The sequence below is a fragment of the Colius striatus genome, chromosome 1, assembly GCF_028858725.1.
Source record: "Colius striatus isolate bColStr4 chromosome 1, bColStr4.1.hap1, whole genome shotgun sequence".
Taxonomy (NCBI): Eukaryota; Metazoa; Chordata; class Aves; order Coliiformes; family Coliidae; genus Colius; species Colius striatus.
In genome coordinates, this window is record NC_084759.1 from 156,170,941 (window position 1) to 156,189,382 (window position 18,442).

General features: G+C 48.9%; 5 protein-coding genes and 1 pseudogene across 5 annotated transcripts in view; 2 read left to right on the forward strand and 4 right to left on the reverse strand.

The window, feature by feature from the left end:
• LOC133627644 (uncharacterized) overlaps positions 1–6,410 on the reverse strand; it is a 28,594-nt gene extending 22,184 nt beyond the window's left edge. Inside the window, exons 1-2 of the mRNA XM_062014163.1 lie at positions 6,108–6,410; positions 1,910–1,942 (exon numbers count right to left, since the gene is read on the reverse strand). Of these exons, the coding sequence (XP_061870147.1) occupies positions 1,910–1,942; positions 6,108–6,394 (320 nt within the window). The 5' untranslated portion in view covers positions 6,395–6,410. The remainder of the gene's footprint in view (positions 1–1,909; positions 1,943–6,107) is intronic.
• LOC133627709 (histone H3-like) lies at positions 2,202–5,233 on the forward strand (annotated as a pseudogene).
• LOC133627654 (histone H3) lies at positions 3,390–4,068 on the reverse strand. Its single transcript, XM_062014229.1, has one exon. The coding sequence runs from the start codon at positions 3,844–3,846 to the stop codon at positions 3,436–3,438; it is 411 nt and encodes a 136-aa protein (XP_061870213.1). The 5' UTR covers positions 3,847–4,068; the 3' UTR covers positions 3,390–3,435.
• Positions 6,411–11,639: 5,229 nt separating the features above from the next.
• On the forward strand, positions 11,640–12,529 carry LOC133627711 (histone H2B 1/2/3/4/6). The gene has a single exon (XM_062014516.1). It carries the CDS (start codon positions 11,667–11,669, stop codon positions 12,045–12,047), a length of 381 nt encoding a protein of 126 aa, XP_061870500.1. The 5' UTR covers positions 11,640–11,666; the 3' UTR covers positions 12,048–12,529.
• A 762-nt stretch (positions 12,530–13,291) lies between these two features.
• On the reverse strand, positions 13,292–14,138 carry LOC133627714 (histone H1). The gene has a single exon (XM_062014528.1). It carries the CDS (start codon positions 14,011–14,013, stop codon positions 13,357–13,359), a length of 657 nt encoding a protein of 218 aa, XP_061870512.1. The 5' UTR covers positions 14,014–14,138; the 3' UTR covers positions 13,292–13,356.
• Positions 14,139–15,129: 991 nt separating this feature from the next.
• Positions 15,130–16,531, reverse strand: LOC133627719 (histone H2A). The gene has a single exon (XM_062014539.1). It carries the CDS (start codon positions 16,491–16,493, stop codon positions 16,104–16,106), a length of 390 nt encoding a protein of 129 aa, XP_061870523.1. The 5' UTR covers positions 16,494–16,531; the 3' UTR covers positions 15,130–16,103.
• Between the last annotated feature and the right edge of the window lie 1,911 nt (positions 16,532–18,442).

Genomic DNA, 18,442 nt, shown 5'->3' on the forward strand with positions numbered 1-18,442 from the left:
ACTTCTCAGTAGGGTTGTCACTCTTAAGTAATGGACCTTGGAGACAGGTGTAAACTTGGTTATGTAATGAATTAGAAGGATTACTATTCTAGCATTAATAAAGCATGATGCAAAAATAAGCAAAGGTTATATTTCATGGATAAAAAAATATCTACACATGAAATAGTCCTAGTGAACTAAAAAGAAGCAAGAAATGCTTGCTAAGAGATTGTAAGCTTTGGACAAAGTGCCAATCAACATTCAACCACACCAGGCATAGGAAACGAATAGGTCAGTTTGAAAGGCAGAATACCTACTCCTACTAAGCCACATAAAGAAAATGGAATTAGGCGTGTAATCTTACAAGAATGTTGACACCTAAAGCATCTGAACTCATGAGGTGAAATGAAAGCAAAGCTATAAAAAAAGATGTAAAAAAAAACCCAAACCAAGTCAGATGAGATGGGAATAATAATTCTTTGAAGAGAAAAAATGACATCCTTTGAATATAGACTGAAAACCACACTAATAACTGCCAGAGAAAATGTCTATGATATTAAATAGTGAGAGAAGTAACAGGGAGGGAAGACTACACTTTATAGTGATGCGGAAGCTTTACTGTGAGTTATCTTGTATTCTATACATTCTGAAACCAGTAAACATGGGAGAAAAAAATTATATCAATTCGGGGGTTTTTCCCTCAAATATTAAGAGAACTAACAAATACTGTGTGAAGGCACAATGTTTGAAATATAAACTGAGGATCATCTCCTGCACCACCAACACGATAAAGGTTGATACACAAAGATAAATACATCTTTGCTATTTCTGTAGAACTAAATAAAGTAATATTAATAAAGACTGGTATAAACATTACAAAATTGTCTACACATGAAAATAGGGATCAAAATGATGGTGAAACATAAACTGAATTAAATAACATAGTAAAAGGCTACAGAAGGAGAGAAGAAAACAAAAAATACCCAAAACATCACACCCATACACCTCCAAAGATCCCAGAAAAAAAATTATTTCAAGTAAAACGGATGGAAAAGGTAAAACAATGAAACAAAAATGTGACATCTGAAAGGGACAGGGATATGGAATTACCAAGCAAAAAAAAATTACCCATCAGGAAACGTTTTGGGAAGTGGGGGCCCATTAGTAAACAAGGAAAAGATTGGTGGGTGGGAATCAAAGAAAACAAAAATCACATGATAGAAAATTAAAACTTATATTTCATGCACATATAAGCAACCACGGAAAAATTCCTGACTAGGAAGAGACCATAAACAGCAAATATTAGAAACAGAATTTAATAATGACCATTCGAGAACAAAGTAAAAATACTTCCAAACGTATTGCATAGTAAATTTAACCCCAAAGTCAGACAAAAAAGAAAAAGTCCAAAGCAGCATGCTGTCCACACGCAGCGTTTGAGGGCTTTTTACAGCGGTCAGCCTTCTGGGAGACAGCACAGCAGTTCCCGTACGTGTGGCTGACAGACCGCCAGCAAAACCAACACCTCCCAAAACTGACGCAGCTAAAACCGAAATATATCGGAACTGTTCAAGTCATTCCTTAAAAAAAGATAAAAAAATAAAGTAAAAAAGGGACTATGCCACGGGGACCGTTACCCTGCATTAATGTCCTCCACGTCGAAAACACCGACTACCCAGAAAAACGCGCCCGAGGCCTCCGAGTCCTCCTCGGCCGGGCCCTTTGTTGTAGCGCAGCGAAATGGCGGCGGCGGCGGCGCTTGGGCGGGAAGCGGCGCTCCGAGCCCCGCCGCCCCATTGGCCGCGCTTTGCCGCAGCCCCGGCGGGGCCCGGCTCCCAGGCACCGAGCGCCGCACGGACGGCGCCGGGAAGCGGGGCCAGCGGCGGGAACAAACGTGTCTCCGTCGCCCGCGCATTTGCTCCCGCTGCACCCGGACCGAACCGGCAGCGCCGACGGCTCTCGCAGGGGCCGAGGCAGGGACCGAGACCGGGGCCCGGTATGGTACGGCATCGCACCGCATCGCACCGCACCGCACCGCACCGCACCGCACCGCACCGCACCGCACCGCACCGCACCGCACCACCCGCCCCCGCCCCCTTCCGCCGAGGGAGGTGATGGCGCGAACGCTCCTGCCCGCAGGGGGAAGGGCGCGGAGAAGAGCCCGCCCTTGCCCTGCCCCGCCGCAGTCCCCAACCAGGTCGGACCGCCGGCAATATACACAGGCGCCGGCGCCCGCCGCTTCTACTCGTTGTCTGCACCGGCTTGAGCAGCAGCATGTCTGGCAGAGGCAAGGGCGGGAAGGGGCTCGGCAAGGGCGGCGCCAAGCGCCACCGCAAGGTGCTGCGCGACAACATCCAGGGCATCACCAAGCCGGCCATCCGCCGCCTGGCTCGGCGCGGCGGCGTCAAGCGCATCTCGGGGCTCATCTACGAGGAGACGCGCGGCGTGCTCAAGGTCTTCCTGGAGAACGTGATCCGCGACGCCGTCACCTACACGGAGCACGCCAAGAGGAAGACGGTCACGGCCATGGACGTGGTCTATGCCCTCAAGCGCCAGGGACGCACCCTCTACGGCTTCGGCGGCTAAACTCGTTTTCTCGGATAGCTTACGCGTATAGAACACAAAGGCTCTTTTCAGAGCCACCCAAGCTGTCATCTACAGAGGTGAAATCATTTCTTGAAAGCGTGTGTGAGTGCTGCCCTTGTGTTTGCAGTTGCTGAGTGGGAGGTGGGATGGGAGCTTTCCCGGGTTCTAGCCCGAAGTTTTCATTTCATCCCTCACTCGCTAGCTTAAGGCGGGAGGTGGTTTAAGCAGAGTAGGGAGCAGTATCCCAATAATTCATAAAAGTTGTGACAAGGACAGGGCTTCTCCTTACCCCATTTTCTAGCCCCAAGATACTTCCCCCCGCTTCCCCTTGGAAAAGTCATGGATAGAACAGGCAGGTGAGGAAAACAGTCCCTCAGGGCAAGCGATATTGGGACAGCCGCTACCCCTCCTCGGCCTCCCCGTGACAGCCTTTAAGGGGAAGCTTAGGAAATGGAACTGCTTTTTTCCTGCCAAGCCCCGGGCGGGGAAAAAAGCAGGAAGGTGTGGGGTGGGGAAATGGCCGAGAAACACAGTGCTCCAGGGGGCTGCAGAGAAAACAGGTTGTGAGCCCCCTGCAAAAATTGCTTCGCTTACATACACATCAGTATCGCTCTTACTGCCCCCATCATCCCTCATCATCTCTCATCAGCTTATTGTATCGGGGAATAACCAGAATAAGACCGGCAACAGGGCGGGGCTGCCCCCCCACTACCTGTGGCTCGAAATCCCCGCTGTCTGCACCCCCCCAAAGAGCACAAGGCAGAAGCTGCCTCTGCTTGCGCCAGTCATAGCGATACAGCTCTCTCCAGCGGACAAGTGAGTGGCTCTTAAAAGAGCCTTTGGGTTTGGTGGTGTGGCAGCGCACGAGGCTCAGGCGCGCTCGCCGCGGATGCGACGGGCCAGCTGGATGTCCTTGGGCATGATGGTGACGCGCTTGGCGTGGATGGCACAGAGGTTGGTGTCCTCGAAGAGCCCCACCAGGTAGGCCTCGCTCGCCTCCTGCAGCGCCATCACGGCCGAGCTCTGGAAGCGCAGGTCGGTCTTGAAGTCCTGCGCGATCTCGCGCACCAGGCGCTGGAAGGGCAGCTTGCGGATCAGCAGCTCCGTGGACTTCTGGTAGCGCCGGATCTCGCGCAGCGCCACCGTGCCGGGCCGGTAGCGGTGCGGCTTCTTCACGCCGCCCGTGGCCGGCGCGCTCTTGCGGGCCGCCTTGGTGGCCAACTGCTTGCGGGGCGCCTTCCCGCCCGTCGACTTACGCGCCGTCTGCTTTGTGCGGGCCATAACTAGTCGCTTGCTGTCTTCTAGTGCTGGAGAGCCGAGAACAGTAAACTGCTGTAACCGCTTCAGCCTACCTCCTTTTTATATGCAAGCCCTGCCTTTCCATTGGCTGATGAAACCGGACGATCCTATTGGCCTGATTTGAAAACCCGCGGCAACCCTTGTCTGAGCTGCACCTACCAACTGCTTAGGAGTTAGACAACGCAGGCTCGATTGTGTCATATTCCGTTTCCTCAGTAGTGATTTGTAACTTTTGTGGGTTTTTTAAGCGATGTATCTTTTAAAATTATTCGTTCGTTAATTATTCATCAGTTAAATATGCATTAATTAATTTATTAAGCCTTAGGCAAATTGCACAGTCCATAGTTTGAAAACTCTGTTTCCAAAAAGGAGTGAAAACAAAATATAGCTATGTCTAGGTTTATCAGAAGGAGAAACCTTTTTTTTTTTTTGTCCCCTGGTTTGTTTAGTCAATCTGAAGCATGTAAAAGCATACTCTTTGATACTTTGTAGTTCTAAATTGCTTAGGGAATTATTTCCTGGAGATTCGAATGCTTTGACTGCACTATGAAACTAATAGTTCTTACTAGCTAAAATCAAATGTATTGTAACATGATTTGCATTAAACACAGGCCTTTTAAGCACGATTGAGAGGCACAAAAAACTGAAAAAGCTAAAAAAAAAACAAGGGAGAAAGGAATAACGAAGAAACAAAAGGTTTGTCGCTGATAAAGTTTTCAAAACCAGCAAAGGCGGCTGTTTTCCTGTGGCAGGGGCTGGGCTCGCGGCGCCCGCAGCTGCCACCGGGGCTCCGGGGTGCCACGAATTGCCCAATTACATTCTTTGCCCTCTGACCAATCAAAGCTGAGAAGGCGGGGCCGACATTCTATATAAATAGGAGTAGCAAGGGACGACGTAGCCCTTTCTGTCTTGGGGAGATAGAAGAGCGCGATGGCCCGCACCAAGCAAACGGCGCGTAAGTCGACGGGCGGGAAGGCGCCCCGCAAGCAGTTGGCCACCAAGGCGGCCCGCAAGAGCGCGCCGGCCACGGGCGGCGTGAAGAAGCCGCACCGCTACCGGCCCGGCACGGTGGCGCTGCGCGAGATCCGGCGCTACCAGAAGTCCACGGAGCTGCTGATCCGCAAGCTGCCCTTCCAGCGCCTGGTGCGCGAGATCGCGCAGGACTTCAAGACCGACCTGCGCTTCCAGAGCTCGGCCGTGATGGCGCTGCAGGAGGCGAGCGAGGCCTACCTGGTGGGGCTCTTCGAGGACACCAACCTCTGTGCCATCCACGCCAAGCGCGTCACCATCATGCCCAAGGACATCCAGCTGGCCCGTCGCATCCGCGGCGAGCGCGCCTGAGCCTCGTGCGCTGCCACACCACCAAACCCAAAGGCTCTTTTAAGAGCCACTCACTTGTCCGCTGGAGAGAGCTGTATCGCTATGACTGGCGCAAGCAGAGACGGCCTCTGCCTTGTGCTCTTTGGGGGGTGCAGACAGCGGGGATTTTGGGATATCGCAGGCATTTCGAGCCACAGGTAGTGGGGGGGCAGCCCCGCCCTGTTGCCGGTCTTATTCTGGTTATTCCCCGATACAGTAAGATGATGAGGGATGATGGGGGCAGTAAGAGCGATACTGATGTGTATGTAAGCAAAGCGATTTTTGCAGGGGGCTCACAACCTGTTTTCTCTGCAGCCCCTGGAGCACTGTGTTTCTCGGCTGTTTCCACACCCCACACCTTCCTGCTTTTTTCCACGCCCGGCGCTTAGACGAAAGCAGTTCCATTCCCTGAGCTTCCCCTTACAGGCTGTCACAGGAAGGCCGGGGAGGAGTAGCGGCTGTCCCAATATCCCTTCCCTACGTGGCTCAGTTTTTTTTTACCTGCCTCTTCCTCCCATCCCTTTTACGAAGGGGCAGAGGGATTGTCTGAGGGCTAAAGAAGGACTAAGGACAGAAAAGCAATGTACTACTGTCATAATTTAAATGAATTATCGGGATACTGCTCCCTACTCCGTTTAAATGATCTCCCGCCTTAAGCTAGCGAGTGAGGGATGAAATGAAAACTTCGGGCTAGAACCCGGGAAAGCTCCCATCCCACCTCCCACTCAGCAACTGCAAACACCAGGGCAGCACTCACACACGCTTTCAAGAAATGATTTCACCTCTGTAGATGACAGCTTGGGTGGCTCTGAAAAGAGCCTTTGTGTTCTATACGCGTAAGCTATCCGAGAAAACGAGTTTAGCCGCCGAAGCCGTAGAGGGTGCGTCCCTGGCGCTTGAGGGCATAGACCACGTCCATGGCCGTGACCGTCTTCCTCTTGGCGTGCTCCGTGTAGGTGACGGCGTCGCGGATCACGTTCTCCAGGAAGACCTTGAGCACGCCGCGCGTCTCCTCGTAGATGAGCCCCGAGATGCGCTTGACGCCGCCGCGCCGAGCCAGGCGGCGGATGGCCGGCTTGGTGATGCCCTGGATGTTGTCGCGCAGCACCTTGCGGTGGCGCTTGGCGCCGCCCTTGCCGAGCCCCTTCCCGCCCTTGCCTCTGCCAGACATGACGCTGCTCAAGCCGGTGCAGACAACGAGTAGAAGCGGCGGGCGCCGGCGCCTGTGTATATTGCCGGCGGTCCGACCTGGTTGGGGACTGCGGCGGGGCAGGGCAAGGGCGGGCTCTTCTCCGCGCCCTTCCCCCTGCGGGCAGGAGCGTTCGCGCCATCACCTCCCTCGGCGGAAGGGGGCGGGGGCGGGTGGTGCGGTGCGATGCGGTGCGATACGATACCGTACCATACCGGGCCCCGGTCTCGGTCCCTGCCTCGGCCCCTGCGAGAGCCGTCGGCGCTGCCGGTTCGGTCCGGGTGCAGCGGGAGCAAATGCGCGGGCGACGGAGACACGTTTGTTCCCGCCGCTGGCCCCGCTTCCCGGCGCCGTCCGTGCGGCGCTCGGTGCCTGGGAGCCGGGCCCCGCCGGGGCTGCGGCAAAGCGCGGCCAATGGGGCGGCGGGGCTCGGAGCGCCGCTTCCCGCCCAAGCGCCGCCGCCGCCGCCATTTCGCTGCGCTACAACAAAGGGCCCGGCTGGATTTTGCAGGATAGATGGAACAGGTGTTGTGAGAGTCTGTCCTTCTCATAAATCCCCGGTTTATGTCGAGAGTTTAGCAATATTATTAGCCCTCATTGTAATTTTTTTAATGTAGAAATTCAGTTGATTGTCTCAGGTCTCTTAACTGCTTGTTCACGTGGCTTTTTTTTTTTGTGGGACTGAGGTGCTGATGGAGAAAGTGCTTTGTTCATCTTACTCATCCAGCCAGGACAAAAAGCTAAGATTCTTGAGGTGCTTTTAAAAAATCGGCACACGTTTCTAATTTCCACGGTGCTACCCTTTATTGATACATAATATCCTAAAGTATTCCTTTTGCTGCTTTTTTTCTTGCATAGTTTCACTTTTTGGACACAAAACATAGTATCCTTCTATACATTGTATTTCTTCATCTGCAATCAGAGGGGAGAAAATGTTTAATGAGTTGCCTCGTTAATAGTCTGTAGAAATCTCAAGTTTCCCAATATCGTATATTTCTGAAATTGCATGTCAACTTTCTCTCTATTCTTTGCTTCCATCTTGTGGCTTTTCCAGTGCAGGTATTTTATGCTTTAAAATTGTGGCCCTCATATTTACTGTTTCTCTAAGTACTTAGTTTGTCAGATGATAGGGACAGCTTGCAGCTATAGATGGAAAAGTGTGCAGGATATAATACGACTGTGTTTAATATTTCAATCTTAATGTCTAAAAGTAGGTACTCACAATTTAAAAACCCAGCTTCTTAAATGTGTTTATAAAGTGCATTGAGTTCCTTAGACATTTCATATATAGTCACAACTACTAGAGAGCTCTATGTTTCATCATCAACATATTTGTTATAACCTCTGTCGCTATTTGCTGTGTGTCTTTTGTTGATGGTCTAGTTATTCTTTAACTTTTCCTGGGACTTCTTAGTTCTTTTTTCTGGATTCCATGCAGAAGAATACACTACCATAAAATGAAATGATATTTGGAATCCAACCTAAATCTCAGATATTTGCCCTACTACACTTAAAAGTCTACTTTTTAACCTCAGCTTGTTTCCTTTGGTTAAAGTCTTTTGTTGGTTTCTTTTTCATGAACTTCTGACATGCAGATGTGTATTCTGTAGGCCCAATATATTATACAGGTTTCTAACTTTCTCTCATCAGATAAGTGTTCCTCCAGCATATCTGGCTGAAGGGACTGCAGAAGATGGGATAACTAGAGACAAGATACTACTAAAAACATTTTACTTTTTTTCCTTGCAGACCATTTAGGCAACAAGCACAGATAGAAAGGAATTATCTTTCTGGCTTGGGTTTTCAGCATAAGAAAGAATACTTTTTTCCAGAAAATAAACCAACCTATGCAGAGCTCTCACAGGAGGTGTACTGGGAAAACACTAACAGCAGCTTTGCCTTGTGTCTTCTCATTGCCTTCTAAAACCTTCCAGCTGGAATAGTTACCTGAACAGGAGAAAACTGTCAGCCTGTAGCACCTTCACCTGCAGGACATACATCAAGTGGGAAATTGGAGGGGCAGGGGGCAACGAGGAGGGAGACTATGCCACAGTTCATACTGTTTGGTAACATGCAATAGGCATGTTAGGTAACATACAAGCTCTGATGTCCTTGAGTTCTTCTGGAGCTGTTATTGCACATTTTTCTCCATTCCTCCCATCAGACTTACATTTCCTGATTCTGATGGGTTATGGTTTTTTGGATTCTCCAAAACCTTGGTCAGTCACTGGAAACTCCATTGTTGTTGATGGAGGGTAGATGCTAGGTGACTAAACATTAACAAATTCCAATGTTTCCTTCACTGAATATGGATGTTTTGCACTGTTGAGAGAAATATGAATGTCTGGGTTCCTTTTCCATGTATTCTGACTGTCTAAACACTCTTGGCTCTTCTACCATTATTGATAAGGTTTCCACAACCAGTTCTTTCCAAGAACTTGAGTTTCCTTTATAAATATCTCCTAACTCTCTCACTACTCCCCAATTATTTTTCCTTTACCACTCTCTGGTTGTACCTCTCTGTAAAGAGGCAGCACATACAACTACACTACACCAGGACTGACTGGCCTTTAGTCATTATTCAGCTGCTACTTTTGTTTAATTGGGATTTGATTTTGTGGGGAAGTTTCATCTGGAAGGCAAAAAACTAGCAGTATGTGCATTTAACAAATAACCATCTTTCCGCTCCATAGCTGTCCTGTATGAAACTTGTTAGAACTAAGATTCTCTTAAGACCTGGGCCAGCTCTTACTTCAGCCTTGAACTGATCAATGGACTTTAAAAGAATGGGGGGGGAGAGGACTCAAAAGCTGGGGTTTGGGGTTTTTTTTGTTCTGTTTTTAATGCCTCTGTATTCTGAATCAATGGACTTTACATTGCTGAGATTGTCCTATGTTTTTTCACAATTTCAGAGCAGTATAACAAAAAGAACGGCCTTTGCCTGCTATTGTGGAGACAAAACTGGAAATCCTACACCACATTTTCCAGGTGTGATGTGTCAAGTTGTGGATTTTCACAAATGCTCTTGAGAGAACTCCTGTTATCAGGCAGAGCTGTTCACTGTTTTCCCAGATAAGGTTGCTTCTGAAAGAAACTCATCTGTCATGGTATATGTGTGGAGCAAAATAGAAAGGGCCATTCTGACTTTTCTTGCTTTGAGGGAAGAGAGAACTACTTGTCTTCTCCATAAAAAGCAGATACAACTCCTTTCTGCCTTCTCAGGTTTTCTCCAAGCTCATCAAGCTTCTACTGGCAGCCTAGGTGGAAGGCAAATAAGACGGGTGAGCACCCACTCTATCCCTTTTACTGAGGAGAGGTAGTAGGGCTGGGTGGATATGAAAACAGAGAGCTGCAGCATTGCAGAGACAGCATGAAGCTGCTCTCTTCAACATGTGTGTCTCCTTTTTTTCTCCGCATTTTAAGTGTTACGCATAGTTAATGCAAGCAAGCATTCCTCGCTGGGAAGATGAAATGTCCCACATTCCTCCTTAACTGCCTCCCTTTTTTCAGATACTTTGAACACAGGCTGGAAGTCTTGACACATCCAGAATTCTGCCCAGCAAGGTAAAAGTATTTAAAAAAAAAAGCAGAAGCTAAAACTAGTCTGGTAAGGTGCTAAATCTTTTTATTGATTGTACCAGTACCCAGAATGTCCCACTATCCTTACAAACCTACCTGAACAATTAGTTTGCTGTGATTTTATCAGCCTCACCCACCTTAAACCACCTATGCTAGCTAGGTTCCTTAGACAGACCCATACCATCTGTGTCCTCTGATACCACAAAAGTCTAGACTTTGAATGACACTTAATGGTTCCAAAAGAAAACGGCATTATTACAGTACTTGCTGTAAATCATATATACGATAACGAACTTATCAGGTAAAGAGTTTAATTCAACCAAAAATTAACTTGATCCCTTTAAAAGTGGATTATAGCATTCTAATTTACTGATGAATGGATTGATAATGTTTGTATTTTAAACAAAAAAACCCACAGCATTTTAAATTTAAAAAAATACCATTTTCAACTCATAAAATACATTGTTATATAGAAAAGTATTAGTGCATCATAATTCCTAATACCATCAAATCATTTTCATCTGTTTAAATGAATGTATTTTCTTCTCATGCAGTTAGGTCAACTTAACAAGAAAACAGACAGAATTTCTGATTCATAATTATTTCAAAAACAAAGTTTAAACCCATAGTTTATTTTTTATAACCAGGAACATCTTCATTTTGACTTAAATTAATCCTGCCTTTGATACCTCCAAACAAAATTCCACGTCCATAGAATCATAGAATGGTCTGGGTTGGAAGTGGCCTTTAGAGGTCATCTAGTCTGATCCCCCTGCCAAAGCAGGTCCACCAAGATCAGGTCACACAGGAATGTGTTCAGGTGGGGTTTGAAAACCTCCAGATCAGGAGACTCCACACCCTCAGTGGGCAGCCTGTGCCAGAGCTCCCTCACCTCAACAGTGAGATAGTTTTTCCTTATGTTTCAATGGAACTTTTTGTGTTCCAGCTTCTTTCATTTACCCCTTGTCCTATCTCCTTGTCTTGTCTTTGTCCTGTCATTCTTTCAACTTACACATTTAAAAAGAACTTCAATCTCATTTAAAGCCCCCAAAAATAAGCCCCGTTTGTTGGCCAGAAGAATTACCAAACACAGTTATTGAAGTTTAATATTCTATTAGTATCGTCCCTGTATCTTTTCTGCTTGATTTTTTCTTCCCCTTTTACATGTAACTTATAGCAGTTACAAATGCAGATTACTATATGAAGTATGCACTTAAAAAAAGTGTTAGCAAAACCTCGCACAGATTTATCTGTTGTGAAGGATTCTTTTGTTTGTTGATTGTTTTCATTTTCTGGGAAAATCCCCGATAACTGCACTTTGTACAAATCCAGCCGAGAGGGAAACGTCAGGAAAGACCCGAGCGCGGACGCTCCGGGGTGACCCTGCGGGCGGGAGGTGGCCGGGCGGCAGCGGCCGAGCTTCCGCACCGAGCTGGGGGATTGAAACAGCAACTTGTGACTGGCTGAGAAGATGCGGATAATTAACCAATAGTCTCGTGGCATTTAAAAAACACCAATGGCAATGCCGCTCCGCGAGGGCGTGACGTCAGGGGCGCAGCTATCCAATAGACGTGCTCATCTCGGAGGCGACAGATTTGCATAGGGCCTCTATAAATTGGGCAGTCTCGCCTTCTCAGGCACTTCGGTGTTCCCGAGCAGCCCGAGAGTTTTAGCGATGCCTGAGCCGGCCAAGTCCGCCCCAGCGCCCAAGAAGGGCTCCAAGAAAGCCGTCACCAAGACCCAGAAGAAGGGCGACAAGAAGCGCAAGAAGAGCCGCAAGGAGAGCTACTCCATCTACGTGTACAAGGTGCTGAAGCAGGTGCACCCCGACACCGGCATCTCGTCCAAGGCCATGGGCATCATGAACTCCTTCGTCAACGACATCTTCGAGCGCATCGCCGGCGAGGCCTCGCGCCTGGCGCACTACAACAAGCGCTCCACCATCACGTCGCGGGAGATCCAGACGGCCGTGCGGCTGCTGCTGCCCGGCGAGCTGGCCAAGCACGCCGTGTCCGAGGGCACCAAGGCTGTCACCAAGTACACCAGCTCCAAGTAGATTGTCTCGCATCGTCAGTTTTAACCCAAACGGCTCTTTTAAGAGCCACCAATTTTTTCAAGTAGAAGAGCTGAAATGCTTTTAATTTTTCTTGAGAGGTATGTAAATAGCCTGAGTGTGTTCATCTGCGTGTTTATTAAAAATGTAATATATTTTACTTTCTTGGGTAGCTGGGACGTACTGGCTTAATTTCAAGGTGCGGTGGGGGAGTTAAAAGTTTAAAAAAGCGTGTTTAAAGTCTATGCTGCTTGTTCTGGTCATGAATGTAACTGAAAAGCAGCGGAAACTTGTTTTTTGTGTTTTGCCAGCTGCTTTTCCGAAACTAAAAAGCTCTGAGGGAAAGGTTGGAAGTCTTTAATTATTTTATACATCTAGTACAATAATTATAGATGCTGATCTCTCCCTTTATATGTACTGTGCCTGTAAAATGTATTAAGTCTTTAGTCTTACCTTTTTCAGTGATAATAAACACTTTAAAAACAGTGACTGACCCACGTATTTCTGAACTGGTTTGGGAGGAGATGGGTGTTGTGCGTTGCTTTCTCCTTCCTGCCCCTGGAGCTGTTTTCAGTGCAGCGGCTGTCCGCCCGCAGTCGGGCAGCAACGAGGGAAAGATTTTTACGAGGGATTTTCTAGTTTAAAAAGACCAAGGTCCGAATTTACGCAGGAGTTCGTTTATTTGTTTTATTTACTGTGTTAGGGCTGTGAAGCAGGGTGCAAGGATGCCCGGGGAAGCAACGTGGGGCCGCAGCTGCCGGGAGCTTTTCTCTGTGGGGCAAAAGCAGAGCTGGGCCACGGCGCGCATCTTTTCCCCACCCCTCATCTTCATTCCTCCCCCTTCTCCCGGCCGGCTCCCATCCCCCGGAGGAGGGAGGGCCGATGCGGTGCCGCACGTAACCGAGCGGGAGGTGCTGCGGGCAGGGGCGGGGCTGGGCGGCGGGAGGGGCCAATCGCGGCCCAGCGCGGGACTTTTAAACTGGGCCGGGCGCCGCGGGGAAGGGGCCGCCGTGGCCGCGGCAAGCCCGAGGGGGCGGCGCCCGGGGCGACCGCGGGGCTCCTGCGTGTCATGTAGGAAAAGCTCCGCAAGGGAGTCCAGCTCTCCCACCCCCTCCCCAAGCTTTACGGAACGCTCCCCTCTCGAAAATGGCAACTTTATTTCGGTACGAACTGCTGCTCTAACTTCCTTGAAAGATTTACTTTTGGTGCCGTGATTACTGTGGTGTTTCAGCTCTTTAAAGACAAAGTGGGTGGCTCTTAAAAGAGCCTTTGGGTTTATTGAAAAGAGCAGACTCTCTAGTTGTCAGTCCAATTATTTCTTCTTGGGCGCCGCCTTCTTTGCCTTGGCTGCTTTGGGCTTGGTCGCCTTGGGCTTGGCGGCTTTGGGCTTCACCGCCTTCGCCTTGGCCGGGCTCTTCGCTGCTTTCTTGGGGCGACCCGCCTTTGCTGCCTTCTTGGGGCTCTTGGCCGCTTTCTTGGCCGCAGCGGCCGCCGGCTTTTTGGCTTTCTTGGGGCTCTTCTTCACCGCCGCAGCCTTCTTGGGCTTCTTGGCAGCACTGGCAGGCTTCTTGGCCGCCGGCTTCTTGGGCTTGGCTGCCGGTTTCTTCTTAGTTGCCTTCTCCTTTGTTTCGCCTGGTTTCTTGTTTAGCTTGAAAGAGCCGGAGGCGCCGGTGCCCTTGGTCTGCACCAGGGTGCCCTTGCTGACGAGGCTCTTGAGCCCCAGCTTGATGCGGCTGTTGTTCTTCTCCACATCGTATCCGCCGGCGGCCAGCGCCTTCTTGAGGGCGGCGAGAGAGAGCCCCTTGCGCTCCTTGGAGGCGGACACGGCCTTGGTGATCAGCTCGGTGACGCTGGGGCCCGCCGGCTTGCGGGCTTTGGAGCCGCCCGCCGCCTTCTTCGGCTTCTTGGCGGCGGCTTTCGCCCCGGGAGCAGAAACAGCGGGAGCGGCAACAGGCGCGGTCTCCGACATGGCGGCGGCCGTCGTCCACGAATCAGGGGAAATCACTGGGCCTGGAGCAAGTCCGCGGCCTCGTATTTATAGAGAGGAGCCGCGCGGTGATTGGTGCGTTGCAGAGCCCGCCCCGCTGCACGGCAGAAAGGTCCCTTCTCCCCGCTCAGTTTGTGTTTCTTAGGAGTCAAAAAAGCCCGTTTTTCTCAGAATTTCCGCCACCGACCCCTTCCCCGTTCGCAGCGGCGTGGAAAAGAAAGACTGATGTTCCCCTCGGCAAAGTTTCCCTTCGAAGAGGCAAAGGGTGAGTTAAAAAAGAGGCGATAAACCCCGAGTCCTGGACCTGGACAGACCTCGGGAGACAGAAACTTTTGTTTTTCCTTCTAAATAAAATCCGTGGCGTGGGTAACTGAATCTCCAAAGTAATTAATTATTATTCTTTAAAGGGTCTTCTCTCAATCTGAACTGAAAATGGGGGATTTGAATCGATATTTGAATCGCAATTTGATTTCAAAGAGGAGGAAGTAACACAGGCTCATCTCGAGCACTGAATATGGATTAGAAATTAGCTTCTTTGTCCGAAATCCTGTACCCCTTTGAAAATAATTAAAATTAGTTAAACTGGTGCGTTATGCAAGGAGGTGAGAAGCAGATTAAAGTCCTGTGAAGGGCCGTTTGTGCCCCAGAAGGAGATGACTTTTCCCAGCATAGCAGCTGGCACAGTGTTGCTCAGTGTGCCACAATACAGACATGGTTCCCCAGTGCTGTGCCACAGAAATAGTTCTTTTCTTAATAAATTAGGGGACATGAGAACTTAACACCGCCGAGGGGGTGGCTTTTTTTGTTAACAATCATAATCTGTGTCCTATCAATTTATAATTCAGGGGTGTTTTTATTTTGATACAACTCGATTGGTGAGAATCTGAGTCATGGTTATCTAAGGAGACGCTGCTGCAGCTGATTACTTTCCATACTTCTGCACAATAAAAGGTGCCTGAGTTGTAAGTTCGGGCTCTATCTTCACATCAGGTTGTGAAATAGTCCATTTTTCCATTGTCCAGTGACTGATTCCTGCATTCGAAGCATTATCAAAACCAGCATATCCAAGAGATGTAGCTGCTGTGCCAAAACAACTGGCTGGTGACAAGAGGGGAAAAGCTTTCATCCACCTTTTACAAAGACCATGCTTAAACAAATTAAACCCAATCATGCTTTATTTTTTTTAGGGCACGGAATTAAAACAAGTTTTCTCTGATATTTTCATGGTTGCCTGAAACCCTTGGTTTTGCCAGAGGCCTTTAAAATGCTCATTACCTCTTGCTACTGTCAGTGGTGCTAAAATATTGTGTGTTACAATCCAGGTAATTTGTGTTTTCCAACGAGTGGTTATTAAAATGTATTTATTGACCCATAACCACAGATTTTTCTGGTATTATTGCAATATGGTTTCATGGTCATGTTCAGCACTAGATATAAGGTACAACTGAAACTAGTAGCAGTCCTTTTTCACCTCCCCTTGCCTGCCCAGTCATTACTGGTTATTCCCAAGCCTGTTCTGATTTCAGCCAGAAAACGGGCACAGCAGCTCAGCCAGAGCCAGGAGAAAAACACAAGAAAAATTAATAACTTAAATGCCTATTGTTAGGAGAAAAAAAAAACAGACACATAAACACAACACAGAAGCAGTGTGTAAGTCAAAAGGTTGTTCAGAGGTGGGCAGGGCTATGTTTAAGACATCAGTGAGATGCTTCAACTTCCCAGAGGGCTAAGCCAATCCAGGAAAGGCTGCTGGGCCATATTCCTTCTCACAAACCATCACCTTTGTCCTCCTCATACCTACCCGCATAGAACCCTTCCATGTGGGATAAACCTCATTATTTAAAGCATCCATTTACCAGAATTAATGTGCTACTTTATAATGCAGAGGGCTTTAATTATTTCACTTTCAAGAATAAAAATAACAGAAAGGGTTTAGAGTTAGTTTCTTCAGTGGATTTTTGGCGGGGGGGGAGGGGGGTTCTTAGGATCTACAGCTCTTTTATGAGAAGGTGGGTGGCTCTAAAAAGAGCCTTTGGATTACTTTTGAGGTGGGAACGCTACTTGGGTTAGCTTCACTTGCTCTTTGCCTTGTGGCTGTCGGTCTTCTTGGGCAGCAGCACGGCCTGGATGTTGGGCAGCACGCCGCCCTGCGCGATCGTCACCTTGCCCAGCAGCTTGTTGAGCTCCTCGTCGTTGCGGATGGCCAGCTGCAGGTGGCGGGGGATGATGCGCGTCTTCTTGTTGTCGCGGGCCGCGTTGCCCGCCAGCTCCAGGATCTCGGCCGTCAGGTACTCCAGCACGGCAGCCAGGTACACCGGGGCGCCGGCGCCCACCCGCTCCGCGTAGTTGCCCTTGCGCAGCAGCCGGTGCACACGGCCCACGGGGAACTGCAGCCCGGCCCGTGACGAGCGCGACTTGGCCTTGGCCCGCGCCTTCCCGCCCTGCTTCCCGCGGCCGGACATCGCTACCGACGCTCTTCCGCAGCTGCCACGGCCCAAACTGACGTGCACACGCGTCGCCGCCCCTCCCGCCCGGCCCCTTTTATAGGCTCCCGGCGCGCCCCGGCCCGTGCTCTGATTGGTTGTGGCGCGCTCTCTCGCGCCGCGACCAATGGCGCTGCGGATCCAAATCCACCCAATGGGGGAGCGGGCGAGCGGCCCCGCCCCGCCCCGCCCCGAGCGGCTGCCCCCGCGGGCCAGGAAGGGCGCGGGGCGGGGCGCTGCCGGAGCGGCGCCAGCGGGGGTCCCAGGAACGGGGATGTAGGGAGTATCACAGTGAGTACTGTACGTGGAATCCTGTATTTAGAACCTCAGAAATGCTGCTTTCTAAAGAAATAATGTTTATTTCATCATAAAAGATTATCTTTCCCGTTCCTTCCGGATTTTGGGAGCCCGCGCTACTGCTCGCGGTAGAAACCAGGCAGGAACACGCAACGCAGGGCATCTCCCCGATTCTGGAGATAAATGCCTCAGATACTACCGTAACCAAACAACTGTGGCAGTAGTTGCAAGGCTATTCTGAAGAAGTCACGAGGACACACTTGTTCTCAATCCGGAGAGTATGTCACTGCACTGAGAAGCCACTTCCAAGATTCAGGATGATGTCTGATACAGTCTGGCCCTGTCCTACAAAGATACTCCTATTCATTTTTCGTCCTTTGTTCTACTACCCCTGCCTTCTCTTTAGTCCCTCTCTCCTTCTACACATTTGAAGCAAGGATAGACACTGCTTGGCTAAAGCAATGAAGGCGCCTATGCCCTGCACTTGGCCACATCCTTCTGCTACCCCCATGTAGTAGAGCAGGCTCTTCCTCCCTTTTCCCCACAGTAGAAGGAATCAAGTGACTCCCACAGGTTACTGATGTAGTCACACAGCTGCCAGGGAGATTTTCTCTCAATCTGGAATGACTTAAACACAGAATATAATTCTCTCATGTCTGCTTCCTGGGAGGGAAGGTCACTACTAGTAAAAATCAAAGGGTCAGAGGTACCACAATGATGCCTCTTCACCCTAAAAAAAAAATCATCATTCATACATTTCACTTATTAAAGAATAAAGACAAAACCAAAATCTAAGAAGTTAAAATACAGATAAGGTATTCCATAAATATAACTAGAAAGATTTAAGATACTATTGGCACAACAGCAATTAACTCCTGAACCAGGAAGAGAATTGTTGTACAAATCTACATGGCTTTATGTCCAGAACTTGTGAAAACAGAACCAAAGTTCTAGAGTGTAAGTTTGGGTAGCTAATAGTTTTGTCTTCTTAAAATATTAAACCTCAAAGCTAAGCCCAAGGCTTGCAGCCAACTAAAGGTATTGTTTGAAACGTCTACTAGGCTATCAGCTTGCCACTCATTCTCTTTATTAGAAGTCCAAAACCCCACACTCCCGGATACATTCACCTAGAACTTGATATATTGTTAATGACTAAAATCCAGTTCTCTAAAACATTCACCAGAAGCTCTTCAGCTGAGACAACGTTGAGTTTTCTCAATCTCTTTTAGTGTTGCAAGTGTGAAACTCTGTAACACTCACTTTTGTTTTTCTAGCAGGATGAATACATCTGCAGAAATAGCTATCTACTAGCGCTAGATCTTGTGCTCAAAATCAGTATTCCAGACAAAACTTTGGAGGCTGGAAATATCTCTGTGAAGCAGCAGCTCATTTGGGAGAGACTTCTGGCCAACACAACTGATCCCACTGGTCTTAAACTGATTTATCTACAAGATCCCAAGAGATTGTGCAGCCTGTTTCAAATGAGAATAAAGATTTGTTTCTTGCATATGTGGTATCACCGAATCTTAAGGGCTGGAAGGGATCTTAAAAGATCATCTAGTCTAAACCTCCTGCCAGAGCAGGATCATCTAGAGTAGGTCACACAGCACCTTGTCCAGGTGAGTCTTGAG

Bases quoted from the DNA above. Each gene is read 5' to 3' on its own strand.
- LOC133627711 (XM_062014516.1), top strand. From the start codon at position 11,667: ATGCCTGAGCCGGCCAAGTCCGCCCCAGCGCCCAAGAAGGGCTCCAAG.
- LOC133627654 (XM_062014229.1), bottom strand. From the start codon at position 3,846: ATGGCCCGCACAAAGCAGACGGCGCGTAAGTCGACGGGCGGGAAGGCG.
- LOC133627714 (XM_062014528.1), bottom strand. From the start codon at position 14,013: ATGTCGGAGACCGCGCCTGTTGCCGCTCCCGCTGTTTCTGCTCCCGGG.
- LOC133627719 (XM_062014539.1), bottom strand. From the start codon at position 16,493: ATGTCCGGCCGCGGGAAGCAGGGCGGGAAGGCGCGGGCCAAGGCCAAG.